We start from the raw sequence: 23,975 nt of genomic DNA, 5'->3' as shown, positions 1-23,975 counted from the left end.
CATCCGAATAGTGAAGATGTCAGCCTCATCCTGGTGGACCATGTCCAAAGGAACGTTCCAGCAGGCCTGCTGTCTCTAGAGCAGGTAAGGAAGAGTTACTTGCCGAGCTCAAGACTCGCTTCTCGCTTGTGGCGAGGTGTCCTTCATAAGTTCACAGCAAATATAAGTAATAATTAAAGCGGTGATGCCAAATCTTCTGCTTGGGCAGTGGTGGCAGCAGAAGTGACCGCGGCTGCCGCTGTGTGGCTGGGGTGGCCCTGGCTCTCCCAGTGCCTGATACCATCACATGAGCTGCTAGCACTCCAGGGAAAAGGTAGCAAGAGCAAAGCTTCGCTGAAAAACAAAAATCTAGTGCTGGGCTCACACTCACAGTGGAACACAAAGTGTAGGGATTTTTTTCTTGTCTTAAAATAAAACATCTTTTCAAAGTCTAGATTTCCAGACAGTCTTATATACAGTGTGTTTCATTTCTATCTACTAGAGGCTACAAAGGAACTCATGTGGCAACTCATCTGAGGATTTCATAGGAAGGGGACAAGAACAATAGATCTTCACAATATAAAAAGGCAAAGCCTTATGGAAGTTAAGAACTGGACTACACAGGGATATAGCTGAGGATATTCCCTGGAAAGGGAAGCTCGTACTGGGATAGTCACCCGATGCGGTGGGAATGTAGGAGGTCTGGATTCCGTTCCTACCTCAGCCTGCATGGGTAACCTTGGACAGGATATTTAATCGCAGTTTTCCATGTATGAAGATGAGATTAACAAGCACGCTTCTTCCATCATTTTTTTTCATTTGGTCTGTTCCAGCTTTGGAAGGCAGTGGGTGATTTGTGAGTGGATCTATGAAAGGTGGTCATACGACTTTATATAATTCTATGAATAATTTTAGAAAGTCTACACCAGTACTGACAGATGCAGAACACTCTAAGAGTGGCCACACGTGCACAGGGATGTCCTTAAGGTCTGCTCTATCTGGTCCCAAGCGGATGTTGCAGGAGAGGATGCGTTTTCAGAGTCCGGTTCTGGAATTAAAACACTAAGAGGTTTCTTCCTCTTGTGGACACAGACGGTGATGGGACAGGCAGCTTGCTTCAGCGTGGGGAAGGGGCTGAGCCCCATTTCTCAGCCCCTGCTTTCCCCACCCCCGCCATGACGTCCCCAGCCCGGTGCGGGGGGCTGCGCCCCTCCTTGCTCAGCACCCATGCCGTGCCTGCAAGCTGCACGTTGCAGGGCGGTTGGAAGCGCACACTCAAACGCCAAGAGTGTTTTAAAATATTATAGAATCCGTGTTTTAATATTGCCTTAAACTTCTGGGGTTTAGTGCAGCTTTGATGGTACCACGCAGTGAGATGAGCTCTCCCAAGCCAGAGAGACCTGGGATCTTTGCGACAGACATTGGTCACTCGAGGGGTGATAACCCCTGGCTGATAACCAGCAGCTGACTTTACACTCTGACCCACAACCTTCCCACCAGCAGCACCCAAGTGGGCTTGGACTCTCTCTCCCCTCGCCACCCCCCCTGCCCAGCTGCCTGCTGCCAGGCAGGGGTCTCTGGGCGGCTGCCACCCCCCTCTCCCAAGCTGGGGGGCTGCTGCTGCTGCTACGGGCAAGGCCTGGGGACTCCTTTTGCCCCCCAGCCCCGGGAGACTCAACACACCCTCCTATTTCGCAGCCTTCGCAGCCAAAACAGGGCTCGAGCACTTCTAGGCTGATAGTGCTCGTGCAGCTGAGCACGGACGGATGCCGGCCAGGAGCGCCCTGGGGACCCCCACCCTCTGCCCGGCTACTTGCAGGGGAAGGGGGAGCGTGAGCTGCAGCCCTGGGCCTGGCGGGGCCTCAGCAGCCCCTTCCCCAGCTCGGGGGCAGCTCCCGAGCCCACCCGCCCGGCCGTGCTCGAGGGCACTGCTCCAGTGGCTGTCCCAGCGCGAAGGGCTGGGGGTAACTGGTACGAGTACGGGCTGTGGGAAGGGGGATTGTTTAGGAAGCTCGGCCTGTGGCCACCATATCTTGTGGGGAGAAGGTGCTACTTGTGCTCCTGATTTTTATTTCTTTTTAGATGGCTGGAGGAGTCCAGAGGTGAATGAATAAAAAAATCCACCTGTTCCTCACGAGGGTCCCCAGTGCCCAGCTCTGAGGAGGAGCACAGTGGAAGAGCCACCCCAGCATCTGTGTCTGCTTCTGCCTCCTGCCAGCCAGCCCCCTCCCCCTCCCCTCTGTGCTTAACCCTTGCCTTGCCCTACGCCACCTATCCATGCCTTCCAGTCTGCTACCTTCTTCTTTCCAGTTTGAGAAGGATATTTCTGTGTTGCGCCCATGAGGAAAAGCCAGCGGAGCCTTCTTCACCTGAGGCACAGCCGTGCTGCAGCACAGTGACCCTGCACGGCGGTGGGTGAGCTTGGGGGGCTCGGACCCCACACCTGAGCACCCCCAGGCTTTGCTGCCAGCCCCTCTGGGCTGTGTCCAGGTAAAACGCTAAGTGATGGTTGGGCATCTACTGGGTGTACCTCCAGGATGAGCGAAACCAAGGTGTCACCAGCTTTCCGTGCCCGTGTGCACCTCGGCTTCCTCCAAAACCAGAAACGCGGGTGTCTGCGGCCGGAGCCTGGGCTGGTGACACAGCCAGGTCAAACCCCGTTCAGAGGGGACACGTGAGACCCCGAGTCCTGGCTGGGGGAGAGGCAAGGACAGTGAAACCAGGAGGCTGATACCCAACTAGGATGTATTAAAACTTCAGGCTAGGAAAACTGGATGAAATCGTTCTACCTGAGATCCCAAACTACAAAAGGAAACTGCTTCTCTGGGGAAGAGTGGATTTCCAGCTACTCACAGAGAAGAAATCTTCATCACCTGTTGGAACAGCACAGCAAGGGATGCAGAGGCTAGCAGCCTGCTTCCTCACCTTCTTCTATGTGACTGTTGCAAGTCTTCTTTGACTAAGAATATAATGAACCAATTTAATTAACTAATGGACGCAGGTAGCTTGGAAATTGCTAGACCTATGAAGGACATGCCTGTTTTTTAAATGAACTCCCCACAGCAGGCAGATCCTTGCTTAATCGTTTCCTCCTTGAGCTTCTTCAAAATATTTTTCCACCATGGGCATTGTGCAGTTCTCCCTTGTTATAGTTCGTGCTGCAGCCACTAGTGTCCCATTTTCTGGGGAACTGTAAGCTGTGTAGGAAACAGGAAGGTGGCCGAGGCATCTCTAATGCATAGGAGGAGAGTTAGGAAGCAAAAATAATGAGAACCAACTAGACAACAGGACTGGAGTACTCAGGCTGGGCAAAGCGTGGAGGAACCAGCTAAATGAAGACTTAGCTACAGTTTGCTGCAAAACAGGCAGGTCAAAACTTAACTAAAAGCAAAATCTTTGTTTTCTAACCATGGACCTATCCCGCTGCAAGGGATCCTGAGCCCAAACCCCTTGGAGGAATGAGCAGAAGAGCTGATGGTTTTGCACTAACCTGCCTCAGAAGTGGGGATTCCCATGCAGAACCATACCTTGGAGGAGGTGGAGAACATTAACATCAGATTTGGAGCTTAACAGGGGAAGAAAGCCAATGTGAGAGAAGATTTTTTTAATGAGATGGGCACCACAGAGACCTGGAGGAGACAGGTCTTCAGGCATCTTCCAGGCGTTGTCATGGAGAAGACTCCTACAGTAAGGCTCGAGATGAGGGGTAGGTTAATGACAAGTAGAAACTGTCGTGCCCTGCCCTTAGTGACATATGTCACTCAAGCACATTTCTTACTGCTCCACCGTGACATGAGCAGCAAAACCGTGGCTCCTTTCCCCTACCCTGTGGTCAGAACCTGCTGACGGTCCATAGCCCTCAGGACTCATCCTCCAGGCAGGATGCGGCCGGAGCAAGGTGGGGGGAGCAGGGCTGTGGTTTGGGTTACTGCCTGGCACTCTGTGTGTCACCGGGGGCAAGACCCCAGCTTTTGCCTGTTCGAGTAGGACCAAACTCGGCTCCAGCCCGGACCCAACCCCTCTGATCTTTTAAAACACATCTTTGTCTTCTTCTTGACCAGAACATCTGGTGATACCTATTGTTCTAAGGAAATGTTGATGGTGACTCCCTTTCTCCTGGAACAGATGCAGTTTCTGGACATTCCTGTGACAACTGTTAGTCTGTTGAAACAGAGATGCTGCAAAGGGAAGGAGGAAGAGGAGGATGGGAGCAGCAATGCATCCCACTACGCACTCCCTGGAGACAACTGCAGCTTCATCTGGCTCACTAGAGCAATAGACTGGCAAGTGTGGCAAAGCAGAACGTAGTATTTATTTATGTTCTCATTTTTAAACAGAACTGGTGAGGTTCATCCCATCCTCAGCAGAGGGGTTTTATTTATATAAAGGTACTTATTTATATGAAGTGTAGTAATCTTCTGAATGACAATGTTCAGTTCCAAGTCCACACTGCCTGGAGTAACCACTCTTGGCGAGTCATCTCACCTCTGCCTGTCCCTCCCCTGCCCTGAAAAAAGCACTGAACGGTATTTTTATACAACAAGCTTCCAAGGTGCTGTAGGTGTTGCCCTCTTTAAAAAAGCAGCTCAAGTTACCAAGTAATATCCCCTCTGAGACAGCATCACTCTGTCTCTCCAGCCTGTGCTACCCTGAGGATGAGCTGGACTGGGTTAGCAGAGGGTGAGCGGAGCAGGTCTGATGGCTTCCCACCTCTGCGCTGCCTCCTGACCTCAGACACTGTTTTGTTCTGTGGCTTCTGCGCCCTGTCCAGCCACGGTGTTGCGTGATGTTAAGCAAGACTGCTGGCACAGCATTGAAAAGATCCCTGTTGTAAGTTATGTATTTTTACATGAATAAAACCCAGTCCCCATGTTAATTTTGGGGGGGCAGAAGAAGCTGAGAAGTGTCTCAGGAGTGCTCAGTGTGTTGTTTGAGTACTGTGAAGGTGCCGTTGCTACCTTCACAAGTTTGGAAACACACTGTGGCTTGCAGGCGATTTGGATACAGGAGTTCCCCTTTAGTAGCACCATGGCAAAGCTGGCACACTCCTACAGGAACAAGGCGGCTCCAGAGAGGTAACGGGGATCGCTTACGAGCACAAAGTTCCTCCGGTGTTTGATGAACAGGAAAATTATGCATATCACAAGGACACTGTAAAAGATCTCTCCAGCTTCTGTACGAGCTTGCTCCCTTTTGGGGACTGCTCTGGGTGAAGTTGCCTGCAACACCTCCTGCTTTCTTACCCCTTCTCCCCTTGTCCCGTAAAGCACACAGAGGGAAGGAGCTCAGGGATTGTCCCTGGAAGGACTGCTCTGGAAGCACCCTCGTGCCGGGCTTCCCGTTCACGTGGGACAGACCTGCAGCTAAAACCCTCCGGCGCCTGCTGTGTGCGCCACGGTGGTCCCTGCCCCGCTCAGGAGGAGCATCTGGCTTCTGCCCCCTGCCCCCCCCGGGTCACCCCGCCGCACGGTGCCGGGCGAGGAGCTGTGCTCCCCACCAGCTTGAGCTTGTGAGCCACCTTAGTGTGTCACCCCGTGGGCCACAGGCGATAAAATGATGGCTGTCCCCGGCAAAAGCTGCATCCCAGAGATGAAACCCACTCCCTTCCACAGCTTCTGGAGGAAAAAGTAACTCCCGGCTGCTGCTGCCGTTGCGGCACGCCACATGGGGAGGATAAGCACAACCCAGGGAGAGGGTGTCAGCATCTTTGCTTGAACCAAGAGCAGCTGTCGATGGATCCAGCCCTGGGCTTCACCACCCACCTGCCCCACCGGGACCAGTGAAATGGATACCGGGAGGTAACCAGCGTCTAAGAGCAGCGTCTCTGCTCGTCTCTGGCTGAGCCCCAAGCGTGGCAGAGAGGATTTCCACTTAAATACCTACCCAAACAGCTAAAATCATCCTCTGCGGCATGTGGAAACATAAACCTTTGTTTTCCCACCTGCTAAAGCCACCTGCTGTTGTCTCCTCCTGTTTTCTACTTTTAGCTCATTAGTTCCACCGCAACTACACTGTGCTGCCTCGCTGCCTTTTACTGAAGGCACGTCAGAGGCAACTAAATGCATCTGAGCAGCTGTTTGACCCGTTTGCTGCCGAAAAGCAGCGCAGATCAGCATCGAGTCCCTGCCGAACAACAGCCCCAGGGAAGAAGCAGCCCCAAAACTCTGACAGCTCCAAACGCTACCGAGGTCTTTTTGTCACAGTCTCATCTCTGACTTCTCCTGGGTGAGAAAGATGAGCCTCCGTGGCTGTAGTGATAATTTTATGAGTTGGCTTCTTAAATATCAGCATGACAACTGCTCGCGGAAGGGTGCTGCCAGCTTGCTTGCTTTATGGTGATACCCATGCAAAAACCTCCCGTAATCTTCTAGTAATCACGAAGAATGCGAGTGGGACTCTGAAGAGCTACCCAAGAATTTCCAAAATCTCACCAGGTGCATTAGATCAGGCTTAACTGGGGAAGGCTCCACTGTGATTCCCCTCCTTTGCTGGGAGGGTGGTCTTCCTCTCTGACAAGAGGGAGCATTATCTAAATCAGCGTTGCCTTTACACGCAGAACAGAGTTCCTCCTTGGCAAAGATGGAAGAGAAAAAGTGTCATGTAGGAGAGACAGAGTTAGACAGGCAGGGCTTGCTGGTCGTCTGGGTGTGTGGCCAAAGCCGCATTGCATTCGTGAGCCTCAGCAATGGGAAGAATAGTGAATGTACCAGAAACAAAGAGACAAAGGAGGTGTAAGGAAGGAATTTCTTGTTGCTTTGCTAAACTGTACTGGAACATGGGCAGGGAGAGGGAAAAACAAGTTGCAGGGGTGAAGACGGCAGCGCAAATTGGAAAATTCAGGTCGTTCAGGTAGTTATGGATGAAACAGGAAAGCAAAAGGAAAAGAAAAGTATGCAGGGGACAGGGAACAGAAGAATCTGGAGAGCCACAGTTTGTGGAGACACGAAATTCTGGGACACACCAGGGAATGATCACATTGCAGTGAGAGCAGACGGTTGTGGAAATTTTGTGACTGCTGTCTACGGAGGAGAGTGGAACCGAGCAGGCTGAAGATGCAGAAGGTGTTATGCTTGTCCAAGAGGTCGCCTCTGGCAGTGGATGACACTACCTGGGGGTTTCTGCTTGATCCGCTTCCCACAACCAGTGCTAAGACTCCTCCTACTGCCCAGCCCTCGTCCCCTGTCTCGCTGCAGATCACCTCCTCGCCTCCAGCCGCAGTGAAGTTTCTTATTACAGAAAGTTGACGAGTCCATTTGTATGGTCTTTTGCTGAGTACAAAGTATTAACATTTGAATCGATAACCATGGAACTTGTAATGTTTCAAAACAGGAGAGAGATTTGCAGAGAGAAGGACTGTTTACAGTCCGAAAGGATTAGCTTATAATAACGAAGCAAAACTTGGGTTTCAGAGCGAGCTACAGAAATAGTCTTCTTTTCCTTCTTGCAACTAATAACATCGTTTTTCTTCTGGAGTCAGAGGACTCTTTACTTACTGAGTGAACAATATGGATTTTTCACTACTGCCCTCCTCCTTTTTTTCTTTCCTTTATGCTGGCATGACTTTGCTCTTCCTGTCAGACATCGGTTACTGCAAACCCGCAAAGATCTCATCTGCTTTTAACTTCCTCCTCTCGGCTCAGGGTCTGCACTGCTTCTTCTCCAGCCTAGTGCCAGCTTCTTGCCAGAAGCTGGCTCTGCTCTAGCTAGCGTCTGTCTGAGCTTGGGAGCCGGCTGACCCCAGCTTTTCCGTCATCGTCGGCTCCTCAAGCCCACAGCTGTTCCACCCAAACCTCTGGTGAGACGTTACCACCACTGGAGTCCTCCTCACAGGACATCGGTCATCAAACCAAGAGCTGTAAAACACCCGAGCGCTGTTTTTGAAGAACGATCCCCTCACAAGGTTGCTCAAGAACGTTATATTGAACCGGCCTTTCACCGCCCCGCGGTGCTGCCTCTTCTCTGCCCCCTTCAAAGCCTGGGTTGAACACGTGGGGTTTCCCTAAGAGCATCAGCATCCGGCGAACCCCAACTTTCACCAAACCTGTTCTCAGAGGCAAGTGGGAGCCCTGCAGAGGGGGAAACCCACGGAGGCACGGGGCGTGTTTTCCCCTGCAGCTTGGTGCCTAAAGCACCATCTTAGTTGTGCTGATGGGAACAAGCGTCGCACCAGCCGCTGTGCGGGAAAGTCTAGAAGCTGGGTACGGGTGGAAGGCAGCGCCCTGCACAGGGGACCCCAGCACGAGTCGTCTGTAGAGATCCCAGTGAGAACTCGCGTTCTGGCTTCACCCTTCAGGCATGGGTCAGGGTGGCAGTGGGGTAAAACTCCCGCCACAGGACATAGGTACGGCTGCACAACAGGGCTGGGGGAGACTCTCCCCCAGGAGCAGAGGGACGGAGGCACAAAGCGCTGTTCAGTGAGGAGGAGAGGGGAGGGAGGCAGGTAGAGAGACGGGGATGGCAGCTGGGAAAGAAAATCGGGTGGGAGCTTAAGGTCAGTAGCTGAAAGGGGAAGCGGGGGGGGAGAAACAAACCCCAGGTGGAACAGGGAAGTTCTGGCTACGAGTTGGGCAAAGGAGGGTAGAGACTGGGCATGGGAATGAGCAGCACCAGAGGTTTGTCCTGCTTTTCTGTGTAAATACACAGCGAACTTCACAACTAGCTGCCTGTGTTGAACCTCAATGATCCTGTTGCCCTGAAAACGTGACTGTGAAGGCATCGGTATTTTTGAAAAAAAAACAACCCCAGAGCTGCTGGGTGGCTCTGCAGTGGCTGTGCCGGTACCACGGGTGAGTCGAATCCAGCCTGTTTGTGGGGTACGGCTCCCACTGGGTGACTTGTTCTCTGTTTTAGTGCTTGCTACCCTTTTCCCTCTGGCTTTTCCTGGAGGAAAAGGAAACGCTCTGAAAATCATTGCCTGGGACGTCGGTCTTCCTGAGATCAGACTCACCTACAGCACTTGGGGCAGATGGTGTGGTTTATCTACGCAGGGATGTAAAATCCACTTTCTTGGGAATCACACGTGTACACGCTCTTCCTCTGGCTCTGCTATCTTCTCTTCCAGACCACAGCCAAAGAAAAGAAGGGAAGCCAGCACCCCTGCTAGGGGCATATGTCTGAATAGGGACAATCTTAATAACGTCCCTGTTTAAATATGTATAGAGCCAATTGTGAATTGTTAATGTAAAGCACTCACATGCTAAATCATTTTGGGGTGGTTTGGCTTCCCCTTGGCGGCGGGGTCAGGGCACCTTCCATGAGGTCAAGGCAAAGGAAAATATTGGTGCCTTCCCTTCTCCCGCTGCTTCTGAAACCCGGATCTCCGTTGTTTTTATTCCCGGTCTTTTGTGGCTACTGCAAAGGAGCATCGTCCAGAAGGCACCGGGCACCCGTTCTCCGGCGGCTCCTGCCCCCCCGGCCCTTTTCCAGCCGCATCCCGGGGGCCCGGCTGCCGCGGGGGCAGGGGCTGGGGCAGCCCGCCGGCGGGGCGAGGGGACACCGGCGGCGAGGGGGATGGGAGAGCCGCCGGCAGCGGGGAAGGGGGGGCGGCGGGGGGCGAGGGGGGCCACGCTGGCGCGGCCCGGGGGGGTCCCCGCGCCAGGCGCAGCCGCTGCCCCTCGGGCAGGGCCGGCCGGCCGGGCAGCAGCCGCCGGGGGCCACACGAAGCCCCACCGGCCATTTTTTGAAGGGCGGGCTCCCTCGGCTTTGTCTGGGTGGGCGCCGGGAGGGCGGCGCGCCCCGCGCTCCCCGGCCGTGCGGGCGTGAGGCGGCGGCGGGGCTCCCTGTCCGTGCGGGGCTCCCTGCCCGTGCGGGGCTCCCTGCCCGTGCGGGGCTCCCCGGCCCCGGCCGTGCGGGGCTCCCGCTCAGCCGCCCCCCGCCCGCGGGCGGAGCGCACCGCTCCCGTCCCTCGCTGCCCCAGCCCCGCCGCACGCAGCCCCCGACCGAAGCGGCCGTCGGAGGGGACGGGAGGCGAGGGGTGTCCGGCTACCCCGGCGCCACCAGGCCGCCCGCAGCCCCGCCGCCGCGGCCCCGCCGTGCCCTGCCCGGGCCGCGGGTGCCTCCCCTGCCCAGCTGCGCTCCCCAGCGCCCGGGCCGCCTTCCGAATTCATGGTCAGGCAGCAGAGGGCGGAAAGCCGCACCTACCAACCGCAAGAAGCCTCTGCGCTCCTTTCTCCGGGGTGGATTGCGGGGTCCTTGGCCCCCATCGGCTCAGCTGGGCGTCGGGCGCACGCAGCCCGTCCCCAAGAGTTTCTGTCCGAACGCCCGGGGGACGGTGCGACATAAAGCCAAGTTCCACCGCTGCCCCGAAATTATCTGTCAGATTGGCCGCGTGTCTGCAAAACCTCTTTTATGGGCTTGTAAATGCCATTAAATCTGCTGGGTTTTAGCAGGTAGCGCATGTTTCTGTCCAGCTTCCATTCAGGGGCTTCCATAGTGGAACAGGAAAATTTACATTTTGGAGTTAAAATGGTGTCATCTGCAGCCACCTACCACCCACGGACCAGCACCAATTGGACTCCGTCAGTGGGATGTGGCTGAGCTTTTTGGAAAAATACTACATGGCCAGTGGAAAAAGGATGGTTTCCTCCATTCCCAAAGGGCATTCCTAGGTGTTTTGGGATGTGTGGAAGAAAAGGCAGCGTTCCATCAGTGATGCTGATGAGCTGCACTGGCCACTCCTGCTCTATTTTTCCTCTAGGACTTGGTGGCTCCAGTCAAAGGCAGCCCCACCACATCTACCCAGCCTATTTCTCACGACATTATGCTGCCGAGCTTTTTTTTTTTTTTCTCCTGAGAATTGCTGAACTTCTCCAAAAAAAAAAAATGAAATTTGCTAGAGGGGAACCCGTTCTTATTGTAGGACAACGGCTTACTGTTGAGAGAGAACACTGGCCACTGCCGAAAGAGGTTTAAGGTTTTGTGTTAACATGTTCTCTTTCAGTGCTGTTTTCCATTTAATTTAATTACAGGTAGATCAGTGTAAAATAGCAACTAACCATAATGCAGGGTCTTACTCCAAGGCAAGGGAAGGGTTTCACCTGTCACTTGATTAGCTGTCGATGGGGATTTCTAGCACAGCCAGGAGTACAGCACTGTAGGTACGGCAAAACTTGCTCCCGATTTATTTTGGGGATCATGTAAAAAGAGTTGTGGAAAACAATAGATTTCCTGGAGAGACCAAGTGCTGTATTTGGTATTTAACTGCAAGAAATGCTTCACCTCTCACACAAAACAACAAAACACCCCTCTTATTTTACTCTGTTGTTATTATTTCTTGATTTTTTTAGATTATTTCTTAATTTTAGATACACTTGTCAGGATTTAAGAATGCTTGTATCCTTAAAGTGTGGAAAAAGGAGATGAATAATAAAGATATGATTTACAAAGTTGGTTTTGAGATTATAGAATTAAAAAAGCTTATCAGAAAATTTGTTAGCAAAAGGTATTAGTAAATTAACACTAGCGAGAACAAATGAATACAGGAGAAAAAAACCACACTTGCAAAATATAATGCAGACACAGAAGAAAATACTAGCTTTATTTAGAAATTCAACAGTTTGGGGGAAAAAAACCACCCAACCCTAGATTTAGTATATATTCTTAAATTTTGAGCGTGTGTTCTACACGTGTGATGTTTACAACTAGAAATAGTCATTTGATAACCAGATCTCAAAGGTGTTTAGAGCTTTCCACTGCTTGACCTACAACTTCAGAACTGCAAAGCAAGTCCTGGCTTGTTTTGCCTCTTCACCAGGCTCTGCAGAAGTTTTAAGGTGAGACTATGCATTCACAGATACAATGTCTTGTGCTGTAGGTTTGTAGTAAGATGTCCAACATTTAAAAAGTAATAAAAAAAGAAACAAATCCAAACATTTTGTACAAGAATAAAACTAATCAATTGCAACTTTATTTCCAGCAGATGGAAACAGTATGTGTCTGTACAATAGGATTCTTGTGGGGATTTCAGGTATAAAACCTCCTATCTTTTTCACTCCTCTTTTCACTCATAAGTTATAGGGAAAACAGTATCTTCCCTGAGGCTACAGTTTTCAAGGTTTTTTTTTTTTCCTTCCTGCTCAAAACAGTTTCTAAGCTGTCTGGAAGCATGTATGGGGCAAAATTTATTATTATTTTTTTAATTGGATAAGAAAGGTTTGTTCCCTCTTTCCTAATTATTAAGACAACTGAACTTGAAGACTTGACATTTCGCTGCTTCTCGTTGGAACACACCCATGAAGCACTTGGAAGTTCGTTTTGAACTTCTGCAAGTTACTTCCAGGATGTAGGGAAAACCATAAATTAGGTTGACAGCATTTGCATCCAGAACACTGATGGAGTTTGTTCTGTTTCTTCAAAAGCCAGTATTTGAAAATCCTGTTTGCAGCTCATGGGCATAACCTTTCAGCCAGGCCAGGGACAGACAGGCTAAGAAACAGAGCAGGCACCTGTTGGCCTTTGACTTTGCAGAGCCAGAAACCACTTTTGCCTTATTTTTTCCACTCCTTAACTCCCCCTGCCCTCACTTTTCTCTTTCTCAAAGCAAATAACCACAACTTGCTGAAAACACCTGCACGTTCAGAACTAGTAGTATTTGGGCAAGTTTTCGCTTCCTAAAGCTTAAGGCAGCATTAAAAGTATGCAATTAAAAAGTCAGGATATCAAAAACGTTATATTCCATCAAATAATCAGACTATACTACTGATATGAAACATCCCCATTTATTCTTAGCAACTTAGAAATACAGATTTAATTTTTTTTTTTTTTTTTTTTAACTTTAAGAGAGAAAGCTCTATTTTTACTAACTTGCTAGCGCTGCCGGAAATTTAACTAGAATTTCCGGAATTTCAGGGTTTAAATTAAGCAACTTGAACAGTCAGCTCAATTAGGTTACTTTATATCCATGTTTCATTGCCATCAGAACTGATATTTGGACTTTTTTTGTTTTGAAAAAAAATTAAGATCATATTTTGACTAGAACCATATTTCAATTCAAAATCAGGGTTTCAGCATTGAGTATTAATATTAGAAAAACACACAAAGCTAAAACAAAGGGATACAGAACACTTCCGAGTTTTCCTGGATTCATCATTTAATGCAAGAAAGTAGATTGAAGTGTGCAGGTTTGGGTTTTTTTTTTTTTCCCAAAGAACGAAAATAAACAAATTTTTGCATTTCTTTGCTAACACAGCTTTGACTATATTTTTACATTGTTAACTTATGGCAAGTAAGATGGGTATTAACCTTGCCTCTAGCTGTTGCCTATGAGAATGTTTCACTGGCTGTTTACATATAGGCTGGGGCTTTATCACAGGTCTGATGCAAGAAAGCTGAATTTTTTCTCTGGCCTCTGTGACCCTATTATGGTACTTTGTTAGTGTGCAGTCTGCGAGCTCAGCCTCACTCCTACAGCTCCACTATATGCTCAGACAATGGACTTAAAACACATTTGCAAAACATAGCTTCAAACTAGACTTGCAGACTTAGATTTACCTAAATATATAATTTGTTTCATGCTTTCCTACTCCGTTTTCTAACTTCGATTTAAGTAGTACTTTAAAAGCATTTAAAAGCTCAGATAAACTGTTTACCGTTGCAAAACTTTACAGAACCCAAAAACATTTCTTCAAAAAAACTTGACTGTGAATTTTGTAGAAACTACTGCTTAGTCTAAGATATATTTGTGTGCCTCCAGTTGTATCAAGGATTGCTCAATTGAGATGTAAATTGAGCTTTAAACCAGAACTTAATTAGCATGAAAGTAACGCTGTATGTATGGACCTTAATTTTGTCAGATTAAGACTCGTATTTATTTTCACAGGCTATGCCTTATGGGGGTGCGGGGTATTCTTATTTTACAGATCTCTTTTCTCTTACTTAAATGCTTACTTTTGTAGAAGTTTTCGTTACTTGACTTAGCTACTTTTGGCAATAACTAGGCTGTACATAAAACATTTTAGAAAAAAATAGGGTCAAACTTCATTGGCTTGCCAGAGAACCATAACTTAAGGGAAAAAAATATAGGTATTTCCTTATGTAAAAAGATTGAGCCAGCCATTTTCTACTGACAATACCTACCCAAACAGATCTCTTGCAATCAAAGTACCCTAACATTTTATACCTAAAAATATGCACCACATACTAAGGTAAGTCGTTGCAAAGGAAACAGCATATGATATGGCTTTCACGAGGAACACAAAAGACTAAACCAGATAAAGAATAACTGGAACGACCTAATGAAATTATTCAGATATAAGCACTAATGTCTGCAGGAGGAGCCAACTATCCTGCAGCTCAGCCTTCAGCCTCGAAGGTAGTTTAAAAAATTGCCATTTACTCTATAATTCACAGACTCAACTACTCAGCTTCCTTAAGAAACAGAGCGGAAACAAAAACTCGACTGTATTTAACACTAGGCTATTTTCTGATCTTGAGAAAAACAATAAGTAGCAAATGATAAAATATACAGTGTTGGGAAAACACATTTTAAATATAAACGTTCATGACCACATTTTTCAAACGATACATGTATTAATGGCCAATTTAAACAGCCATTTTCATGAATGTTACATTGAAATTGTAACACTTGCTCCTGATGAAATTCGTAAGACATAACCAAAATCTAAACCAAACTATTGCCTGAACTGGAAAACAATGAATTCTTATCAACCTCAGGCAACAGAATGAATGTGTTTTAACATATTCAACCAAATTAAAACAAACAAACAAACAAACAAAAATTGTCACCTACAAAACTTCAGCAATTAGCATCTCCAATTTTGCTTTAATATAATAAATTAACTAATTTATATCCAAAATAAGATTTTTCCTAATACTAAAACCAAAATGTTGCAGAGTTCCTTCCAAGGCCAGCATTACATCAGAACTTTTAGAGAAAAAGATATGGAGATTTTTTTTTTTCTTATTAATAAATAGTGGCTACTGGCAAGGAACTCTGGGCATCAAAATCTAACCAGTACCAGGTATTACAAAACAAATTTCATACTCCTTCTCTGTAACTTTAAGATAGGGAAGGTCCTGGGGTTGAATTCACCACAGACCTATGATACTGCCAGCTGAAAAGACCACTATCGTACCAGTAAGGCAAAACAGATTCTGGAGAGGAAGGTCTCATTGTTCTCGCCAAAGGGATTTCATGCTTGGGCTGCTGCCCCATTTTACTCCCTTACTTGATATTTTTTCCCCCCCTTGGCACAAGATTTCCTTGATCAAAGGAGGAGCAAACAAGAAATACATTCTTATTTTGCTAAAAAGTAAGAAAACAAAAACAGAACAAAAAACCATCTGAACAGAGTTAACATACACTTCACTAGTGAGAAACACTTTTACTTCTGAAATAATGCCTTCATTTTCAGTTCTTCACTCCTTGTAAAAGCCCCACAGAATATTTCGTAGTTAGAGGAAGCCATATTGGCAATTCTTCCTGTCACTTGATCAAATAAACTTCTGAATTTATCTGGTCGTATTACACATGATATCTTTATATTTCCTCTACATTCTCTTCCCACCACCACTGCACAGATATCAAACTGAAATACAGTAAGTTCCATTTTAAAAAGTCCCATTTGAAATCCAGCTGTGACAAGCAAAGTGAACACTGATGAAGAGTTTATGTGTATTCAAAAGAGCCTGTAAAGCCATTTTCACGAAATTTAAACGTGGACGATCAGATGATTTGTTGGGCAAGATCTGTTAGCGAATGTTTGAAAGCTGGAAATATGATAAACCGAGCAATGGGTACTCGGGTAAAGAGATCCCTGGACAAAATGGGGGGAGGGGGGAATACTTACTTTCAGATCAGCACGCAGAGGAGATTCGTTCTAAGCCACAGTCGCAACGTTTTATACACCGGAATAGTTATTTAGAAATTGTTTGTATTATTTTAACACAACAGCACCGTGACAACATGGCATTGCAAAATAAAGAGTTCCTGTAACTTCCCGGTGAGCAAAACAGCACAGACAGCTAGCCGCTTTGTAATTCTTTTTATTGGGAAGAAAAAAAACAACCCCAAACCAGCAGACTCGGAACAGAGCTGGCTACAAGGTTCCACCTCAAGCCCTGAAACCGGCGATGCCGCCACGGGACGCGTGTGCTGCGCTGGGCAGCGGCACAGCCCGCACGGGGCTCCCGGGCTGGCAGCGCGGCGCCGCCCCGGCTCCGAGCCGGCCGCGAGCGGAGCGGGTCCCCGCGCCCCGGCGAGCGCCTCGCCCGCCCGGGCAGCCTCAGCCGCCGCCGGGAGCCGAGCCCGCTCCAACCCCGGGAACCACCGCCGCCTCCCCGCGACGCCCGGGCGGTGGGCACTTCGGGCAGGGCGGCCGGCCCCGCCGCCAGCACCGCTCCGGCCCCGCGGGGCGGCCGGCCGCCGCTCTGCAGACCCCGGAGGCCCGCCGCCATCCCGCGGCTGCCCGGGCCCGGGCGCCCCGCGGAGCCGGCCGCGCTCCCCCCTCACGCCCGGCGCCGCTCCTTTGTTCGCCGCCCTACCGGCTCGGCCGCGGCGCCCGGCCCCGCCGCTCCGCCAGAGACCCCCGGAACCGGCACCTCTGCGGCGTGGCACCCACTTACCACCTTACAAAGCCCGGCCCGCCGCCGGGAGGAAAGGAGGGAGGGAGGGCGAGAGGCGGGCGGGCGCGGGCAGCCGGTGCCTCTGCCTCTACCTCTGCCTCGCCCGGCCCGGCCCGGCCCGGCCCTGCCCTGGCCGGTGGCGCCGCGCCCCCCGCCCGCCGCCCCCACCCCTCCGCCCGCCGCGCCCCGCCCCCCGCCGCGCGGCCGCCGCCGCTTTCGCGCCACGCGCCTCAGGGGCCGGCGCGGAAGCCAATGGGCGCCCGCGCCGCGGCGGCGGGCGGTGCTGGTAGGCGCAGGGCGCAGCCAATGGGAGGCGGCGCCGCGCCACGGCCCGCGCCGCTTACTACGAGTTACTATGGCCGCCCGCGGCCGGGCGCGCGGGGCGGCTCCGCGCCCCCGGGGCTGGCGGCGCCTGGCGGCCGCGGCGCGGGAGACGGAGGGGGCGCGGCCGCCCCACGGCGGGGCGCGGGCCGGGGGGCTCGGCGCGGCCGTCGCGTTCCGTCCCCTCCCGTCCCGTCGGTCGGGGCCGCCCGCCCCGCCAGAAGCCGCGGCTCCGCGAGGAAGCAGGACCGGCGGCGGCGCCCCCGCCGTCGTAGCGGAGGCCGGGAGCCCGGCGGGTGGCCGCCCGGCAGCCGTTAGGCCCCGCGGCAGCGCGGGAGGCGCCCGCCGCCCCTGCGCCCCGCGGTGGCTGCACGGCCCCCGCCGCCCACCGCGCAGGCGGCTGCGCCTCGGCCCCCGACCCACGCGGGAGCTTCCGTGGGCGGCCGCAGCCCGCAAAAATAAAATTAAAAAAAGACATTCCGTAGGAACCGCTGGGGCTGCGGGCGGTCCCACGCGCTACCCGCCGCGGGGGAGGGGGGAGCCCGGCGGGAGCGGGGGGGCTTCTGGCCTGGGGAGGGAGCGCCCCGCCCGGGGGAGAGGGGGCGGCCGGGCAGGGCGCAGCCTTCCCGCGTCGCCCCCGGAGCGGGGGAAGAAGCACATGGTTGAGTTTTAATTCTAAATGGCAGACTGTCGTAAAAGCCCTTCCTAATTAAAGATTGGCTTTGCTTCCTCGTGTAGAATATTTATGTAAGTATTTTAACTACTTCTCGGTTTTGTGGGTGATAAGCATAAACATTTGAAATACAGAAAAATAAATAGTATTTTTTATAATGCCTTTTCTTGCAGAGGTGGCTCAAAAAATACGTTAACTGTGAGAATGCTCTAATGCATGCTCATGCATTTGATTTGTGACTGCCACAATAAATTACATCTCAAATTGTAAAATTATATTCTCCGTAACGTTAAGGTTTGGGGGTGCCCAACCGATCTGAACTGTGTTCATCCACACAGGGCAGTGCAGGTCCGTCAGGCTGCTTGAGCAAGTTTTTGTTGTCTATTTGCATTTTTTTGGCATTCAAGATTCAGATTTACTCTTGAAACCACTAACCAACCCACACTTATTGACAAACAAAGCTATACATTATTTAGCTTTACAGAAAATATTTCAGCTTATTAGCAAGATGTTTTCAGAGTATCAAAAAAAGGGATTGCTAATAAGCAAGGGTGGTGTTTTGGTGGGGTTTTTTTCCCAACCATCTGATTACAAAGCGGTTTATGATGTTATTGGACAACTGATGCATATTGTTATCATGAACTCTCAATCTTCATTTCTTCAAAAAGAAAAAAAAACCCCAACCTTTCAGAAAAACAGATTACCAAACTGGAATATTAAATGAAATATATGCACCATGTTTTAACTGTTTTAAGAGGAAATAACAGATAATGCTACAGACCAAGCATGTAGAAATGAGCACATGCAGACTGCCTTATAGCTTCAGTTCAGTGCAAATCAAATTTATAAAGAATGCAATTAATCTGCAAGAACAGTGACTAATTCCTTTCACAAGTTTGACTAAGAAGTCAGTAGTTTGGAGGGGGCTGTTTTTAACTTGGACAGGCAATTGTTTATTTTAGCCAGACCACACAGGACATGGTTATGAAATGCAAATTCATTTAGAAAAATTGCCAATCCAGCGCTGAAAAGCCATAAACAGGTTAATACCGTAGGAAAAAAAATATTTCTCTCGACCCCCAAGATAATTACTTACTAATTTTTTACAAAATGGGAGTTGTGATTAAATTCCGATGACTGCAACACCAACCGCTCACTTTCCTCAATCACAAGCTGACAATTAAAAGTTCATTAAAATGACACGGAGATTAAACAATGGGTTGAAATGACCAATACTAGCTTTTCGGTGCGCCAGGCGCTTGGATGCGCACAACAAAAGGGCCGTATTTCCAACTTACTGCAGCACTCACCCCAGCCCCGGCTCATCTCACAACGGTCTGGGGCTGCAGCCCCCACGGTGAGACATGGCTCCTTGCATCACACCACCGCCGCCAGCGAAACCCTCAGCGGCTGCCCCCTCCCCCGCGCCCCCCGCCCGCCGCCGCCGCCGCAGCGCCCGGGCGCGGGCAGCAGCCGCCCCTCGCACGGCTCCGGGCACGTTTAAATCCCCCCTCTTTAATAGTGTACTTGTTACAAGTTTAGGCACGGAACTACGAAGCGTTCCTGTTTACTACGGATTTCCAAGCGTACTACAGGACATGTGGAAATCCATTCAGTGCTCGCTAATAAAAGTATTTAACCGTTTTCCATGGATATACCTATTAAAACGTACCGCGAGAAGCCTACCACGGAATAAATGAAACCTTCGGCTAAAGTGCGTTGAATTATTAAGCAAAACCTGCTAGATCGCTATATTAAACACAGTGCTGGCTTTCATTTCCGTATCCTTTCTTCATCTTCAGGCAACGTTTTGTTTGCACTGGAAAGGCTCCACACCCCCAAACCCCTCCCCCACAAGCCCACCATTGTATCTGTACGAATGTGGAGAATTATGAATGGTTCCTTAGACCGGGCCGAGGGGCGGGGGGAGGAGGGGGGTCGCCAAATCCCTTTGTGTGCCGTTACCAGCCGGGGGCAACGGTGCCTTCGCGTTTTCCCCCGCGCTGTCCACCATTACCCAGCTGAGGGGGAGCGTGGTGCCCCCCCGCCCTTCCCGGGCCGGGCAGCGCCGGAGCGCGGCTCCTCGCCCCAGGACTCCCCCCGTCTTCATCATCATCATCCCCCAACTCTCCTCCACCCCTTTGTCTTCTCCCCCCCCCCCCCCCTCCCGCGCGCTTTCCGTAAGGCTCAGCGCAAGGGGCACTGCGAGTAATGCAGGAACATTACCATATGGGGCTCCTCCGAGGCTGGAGAGACCCTCCGCCCCCGCCCCGCGCAGCCCCCCAGCACGCAGCCGCGGCGGCGCTGCGCGGGAGCGGATCCCCGCTCTCCCCCGCCGCCGCCGCCCCCCGCGCCCCCTCTTCTCCTTCTTCTTCCCCCCTCTTCCTCCTCCCCCCGCCGGCCCACGGTGCCGGGGAGCGGGATCGCCCAGGCACGACCCCGGTGAATAATCCCCACCGCCCGGCGGGGGAGGAGCGGGGCGGGGGGCGGGCATTGCGGTGCCTTCTCCCCTCCCTCCCCGGGATCACACCCGCTGGCGGGGGGAGGTGCGCCCGCCCAGCCGTTTTTGGGCGGCGGGGGCGCGCGGAGCGGACTCCCCCGGCGGAAGGGCAGCGGCAGAGCAGGCCGAAGCCCACCCAACTCCGCTTCCCCCTTCCCTCTCTAAACTTGTCCTGGCCGGCCGCCCCCCGTCCTTCACCCCGGCCCTCCTCCTCCTCCTGAGTGTGTGTGCGCCCCATCCACTCGCTAATTGAAGAGCTGGGATTCCTCACGTGAGAAGTTGATTTGTAGTTTGAACACGTGGCTCATTCAAAAAGCCGGAATATTCAAGTAATTTTTTTTTTCTTCTCTCTCCCTCCCCTCTTTCCCAACCCCCTCCCCTTCTTCCCCCCCCCCCCCTTTTTTTTATGCTGAGAGGCGGCGCCTGCACGCACGTAGTGTGACATTTTCATAGTCCGCCTGCTGCTGCCAAAGGGGCTTGGGGGCAAGACAAAAAAAGTAGTTGTTTTTTTTTTTCCCTTCCCCTCCTTCTTTTCCTCTCCTCAGCCCGCCATCCGCGGCCCCGGCGCTGGGTGTTTCCCCCGCGCCCCCCATGCGCCCGGGTAGCACGGCAGGCACTTAGGGCTCCCGTTTGGCTACGCTTTTTTTTTTTTTTTTTTTTTTTTTTTTTTTTTTTTACCCCTTGAGAGAGAGGGAGGGACACAAGCTGCCGATCTGATTTTTTTTTTTCCCTTCCCTGTCCTCTCTCTCGCTCTCTCGCCTTCCTCCATCGCATTTTGTTTTATTTTCCCCTTCCTCCCCACCTCCTCTCGCAAGACGAGGGTTGCAGCCCGCGGTGCGCGCCTCCCCGAGCCGCCAGGAAGATGAACAAGCTCTACATCGGCAACCTCGGCGAGAACGTCAGCCCCCTCGACCTGGAAAGTCTCTTTAAGGACTCCAAGATCCCTTTCTCGGGCCAGTTCCTGGTGAAGACGGGGTACGCCTTCGTGGACTGCCCCGACGAGAGCTGGGCCATGAAGGCCATCGAGGCACTTTCAGGTGAGCGGCCCTTTCCACCCCCCCCCCCCCCCCCCCACACCCCCGCAGCCCCGACGGCTCCCGCCGCCCGCTCCTCCGCGGTCGCGGAGCAGCTGCAGCGGCGGGCTGGGCCGCGCCGCCGGTCTGGAGCGGGGGGCGGGGGGGGTGTCCGTCGCCCCCGTGTCCCTCGCCCCCAGGTGAGGTGCGAACTGTTGTTTTCCCAGCGCGGCCGGAGCCGCCCGGCCTTCCCGCGGAGGCTTTGCGCGGCGGCGGCTCCCCGGGCGGCGGCGGCCCAGCGTGGCGGGGAGTGGGGCCGGGGAGGGGCGGCAGCCTGGGCCCGCGGACCCGCGGCGCGGCGGCTCCCATGTTTTTCCGAACCCCGCGGCCAGCCCTGCCCGGCCGGGGGCCCTCGCAGCGCGGGGGGGTGGCGGCGGGGGCGGTGAGGCGGGGGCGGGCTGCGGGCGCGGAGCTCGGCGCGGCTCCGCGGGGCAGCGGCTGCGCACCCCTGCTTGGGCACAGCTGCCCCCCCGCAGCCCCGCGGGGGGCCGCCCCCCGGAGCGGGCTGGGGTTTCCCGGGGCTTGGCGCAGGCCGCGGGGCTGGGGGCGAGCCGCCCCCTTGCCCCGAACTCGGAGGGGGGGAGCCCAGCCGGCCCCCCCCGCGCTGCCCTGCTATTTATTTCGGTTTCTTTTCGCTGCTCTCACGCACCCATCACCGCCTCCAGCAGCGCGCCGGCTCCTGGCCCCGACATCCTGTTTTTGTGTGCTTAAAAAAAAAAAAAATATATTACAGAAATAAATTCTTTTTCGCGCGAAGCGGCTTTGCGGAGGTCTGCTGGGAGAGGCTCCCTCGGAGAAGATGGGCTCGGGCTGCGCTCGGCGCCGCGTTTCGGCTGCCTCCCCGCCCGCCTCCCGCAGCGAACCGCCCGAAGTTGGGGACCCGGCGGCGGCGCGGGGGGCGGCGGAGCCCCCGCTCCCCCTCCCCGGTGCAGGGGGCTCGGCGGGGCCGGGGCCGAGCCCCGCTCCCGCAGGCGGCGTTTCGCGGGTCGGTTTCATCTCGGAGGAAGGGGCCCCGCTGCGGGCGGCCCCGGCTCGGCCTCGGGCTGTGCCGCCGCGCCGGGTCCGCCTTGCGCCGGTGCCCGGTTGCCGGTGAACGGGCCAACGTGTTGCGCTGCCGTTCCCTGCCTTCCCACCCTGCGGGCCGGCGCCGGGGACGCGGGGGACCACTGCCGCGCTCCAGTATTTTCTCCTTTATCTCTGCAGGTAAAGTGGAGCTGCATGGGAAACTCATAGAAGTTGAACATTCGGTCCCTAAAAGACAAAGGTAATTAATTTTTATTCCGGTCCCACCCGCCCCCTTTGCCCTCAGCTACCCAGCGAGAAGCAATTTGAAAAATGCTTAGGTTTGTATTTCTCTTCCCTGTGGATAAATGGACCGCTTTCTTAAACCCAGAGGCGTGCACTCGGTGCTGTCCTAGAGGTTTTCTAGAAATCACCCCGTGTATTTCTTTAAAATGTAGTGTCTTGGCTGGGCAACAGTGGTAGTATTTTAATTTATTTAAAAAAAAAAAAAGCCTTTTTGTAGGAGAAGCAAGTTATTATGGTCTGATAGCTAATGGTTGTGAAGATTTTAAAATTTAAAGTTCCGTGAGAAGAGTTAAAATCTGTGTGTTAGCAGGAAATGAAATGTGGTGTGAACTGTATAACCAGCAAGCACATGAGGTTTGCTCCAGCAAGAAAAAGCATCTTGTAAATATACTGATATACATTTTTTTTTTTTTATCCTGCCATGTTGGAGTCTGCAGCATTTTATAGGCATGTAGTAGAAATCTCATCTGTATTTGAGAGGATTTTTTCATCACTATTTTGAGCTGGTCTATAGAAGCAGCACGAGAATGACTTCTTCCTAGTAAGGAGAGAATTTATGCATCTTTAATTTCTAAATGTATGTTTAATTTTTGCAAGGCAGTAATTTTGTTGGGCCTCATGTAAAGAAGCAATACTCGTAATAAAGCAGGGTAGTATTTTTATATTGCCTATAGCAATTCAGCCTGCTTCTTTCACAAATATTTAGATTATAGAAAACCTGGCGTGCACCAGAGAGTAACACAAAATAGATCAAACTTTCCACGTGCTTGTTCCTGTACTCCATTATTCAATCTGGGAAGTATGTCTGTCTGTGTAACTTTGTCAAAAGGGGCTTCTACTATTTCAGGGTTATTTTTAAAAGTACAGTCTTTTCAAATCAACTGTTTTAAAAAGGTGAATTGGCTGTCTTGATGGGCATTGCATATTGGTATTTTGAGCATTACAAGTTTAATCACTGTTTAGTGGTAGAGGAAAGCTTCACTTGAGAAAGTATGGATTTTTGCTCTAGTTAAGGGGGGGGGAACCCCTCTCTGGACCAATTCATAGTATGTTAATCTGTATGGTTCTATTTGATACTTTTCAATGGAAATTAGTATGCTGTATGTGCTCTTCTGCATTTAATGTGCAAGGTATATGGCTTTGATTTACAGTAGCCTACATTTTAGATCTTTTGTATATAAAAATACTATTGTAAGGGGAATATTTTTTTAGGTTTAAGAGGAAAATTCCAAGAATTGATAATTTCCTGTAATAAATAAATTTATTGTCATGCTTACTAATCTTAAGCTTGCACAAGTAGCGTTCTATTTATGCTATTAAAAAAAAATCATTTCAATCATATAAGGTAAATTTAAAATCACTGGTGCCCCCTCAGCTTTTTTTAATCATTGTTTAACGTGTTTAAAAGTATTTTCCTGTTCTTTCAGCTGTCAGCTGAAATGGTGTAACAATCCATTCTTCATATTGGGTAGCATGTCTTCCTATTTGTCTGTGAATTAGCAATTATCAGAAACATACATCTGTCTGTAACTTGTTGCAA

At 51.4% G+C, this 23,975-nt stretch overlaps 1 protein-coding gene across 2 annotated transcripts in view; it reads left to right on the top strand.

Moving 5' to 3' along the window:
* Nucleotides 1–20,126: 20,126 nt before the first annotated feature.
* Nucleotides 20,127–23,975, top strand: part of IGF2BP3 (insulin like growth factor 2 mRNA binding protein 3) — a 114,137-nt gene continuing 110,288 nt past the window's right edge. Inside the window, exons 1-3 of one of the 2 annotated variants that reach the window (XM_005237198.4) lie at nucleotides 20,127–20,383; nucleotides 20,870–21,091; nucleotides 22,331–22,391. In XM_005237198.4, the coding sequence (XP_005237255.1) occupies nucleotides 20,917–21,091; nucleotides 22,331–22,391 (236 nt within the window). In that variant the 5' untranslated portion in view covers nucleotides 20,127–20,383; nucleotides 20,870–20,916. Of the gene's footprint in view, nucleotides 20,384–20,594; nucleotides 21,092–22,330; nucleotides 22,392–23,975 lie in introns of those variants that run through there. The other variant, XM_005237197.4, reaches the window with a different exon arrangement.

Source organism: Falco peregrinus, chromosome 5 (assembly GCF_023634155.1).
Source record: "Falco peregrinus isolate bFalPer1 chromosome 5, bFalPer1.pri, whole genome shotgun sequence".
Classification (NCBI taxonomy): domain Eukaryota; kingdom Metazoa; phylum Chordata; class Aves; order Falconiformes; family Falconidae; genus Falco; species Falco peregrinus.
The sequence above is the reverse complement of the archived record's forward strand: the minus strand, read 5'-3'. Positions and strand labels throughout refer to the sequence as shown.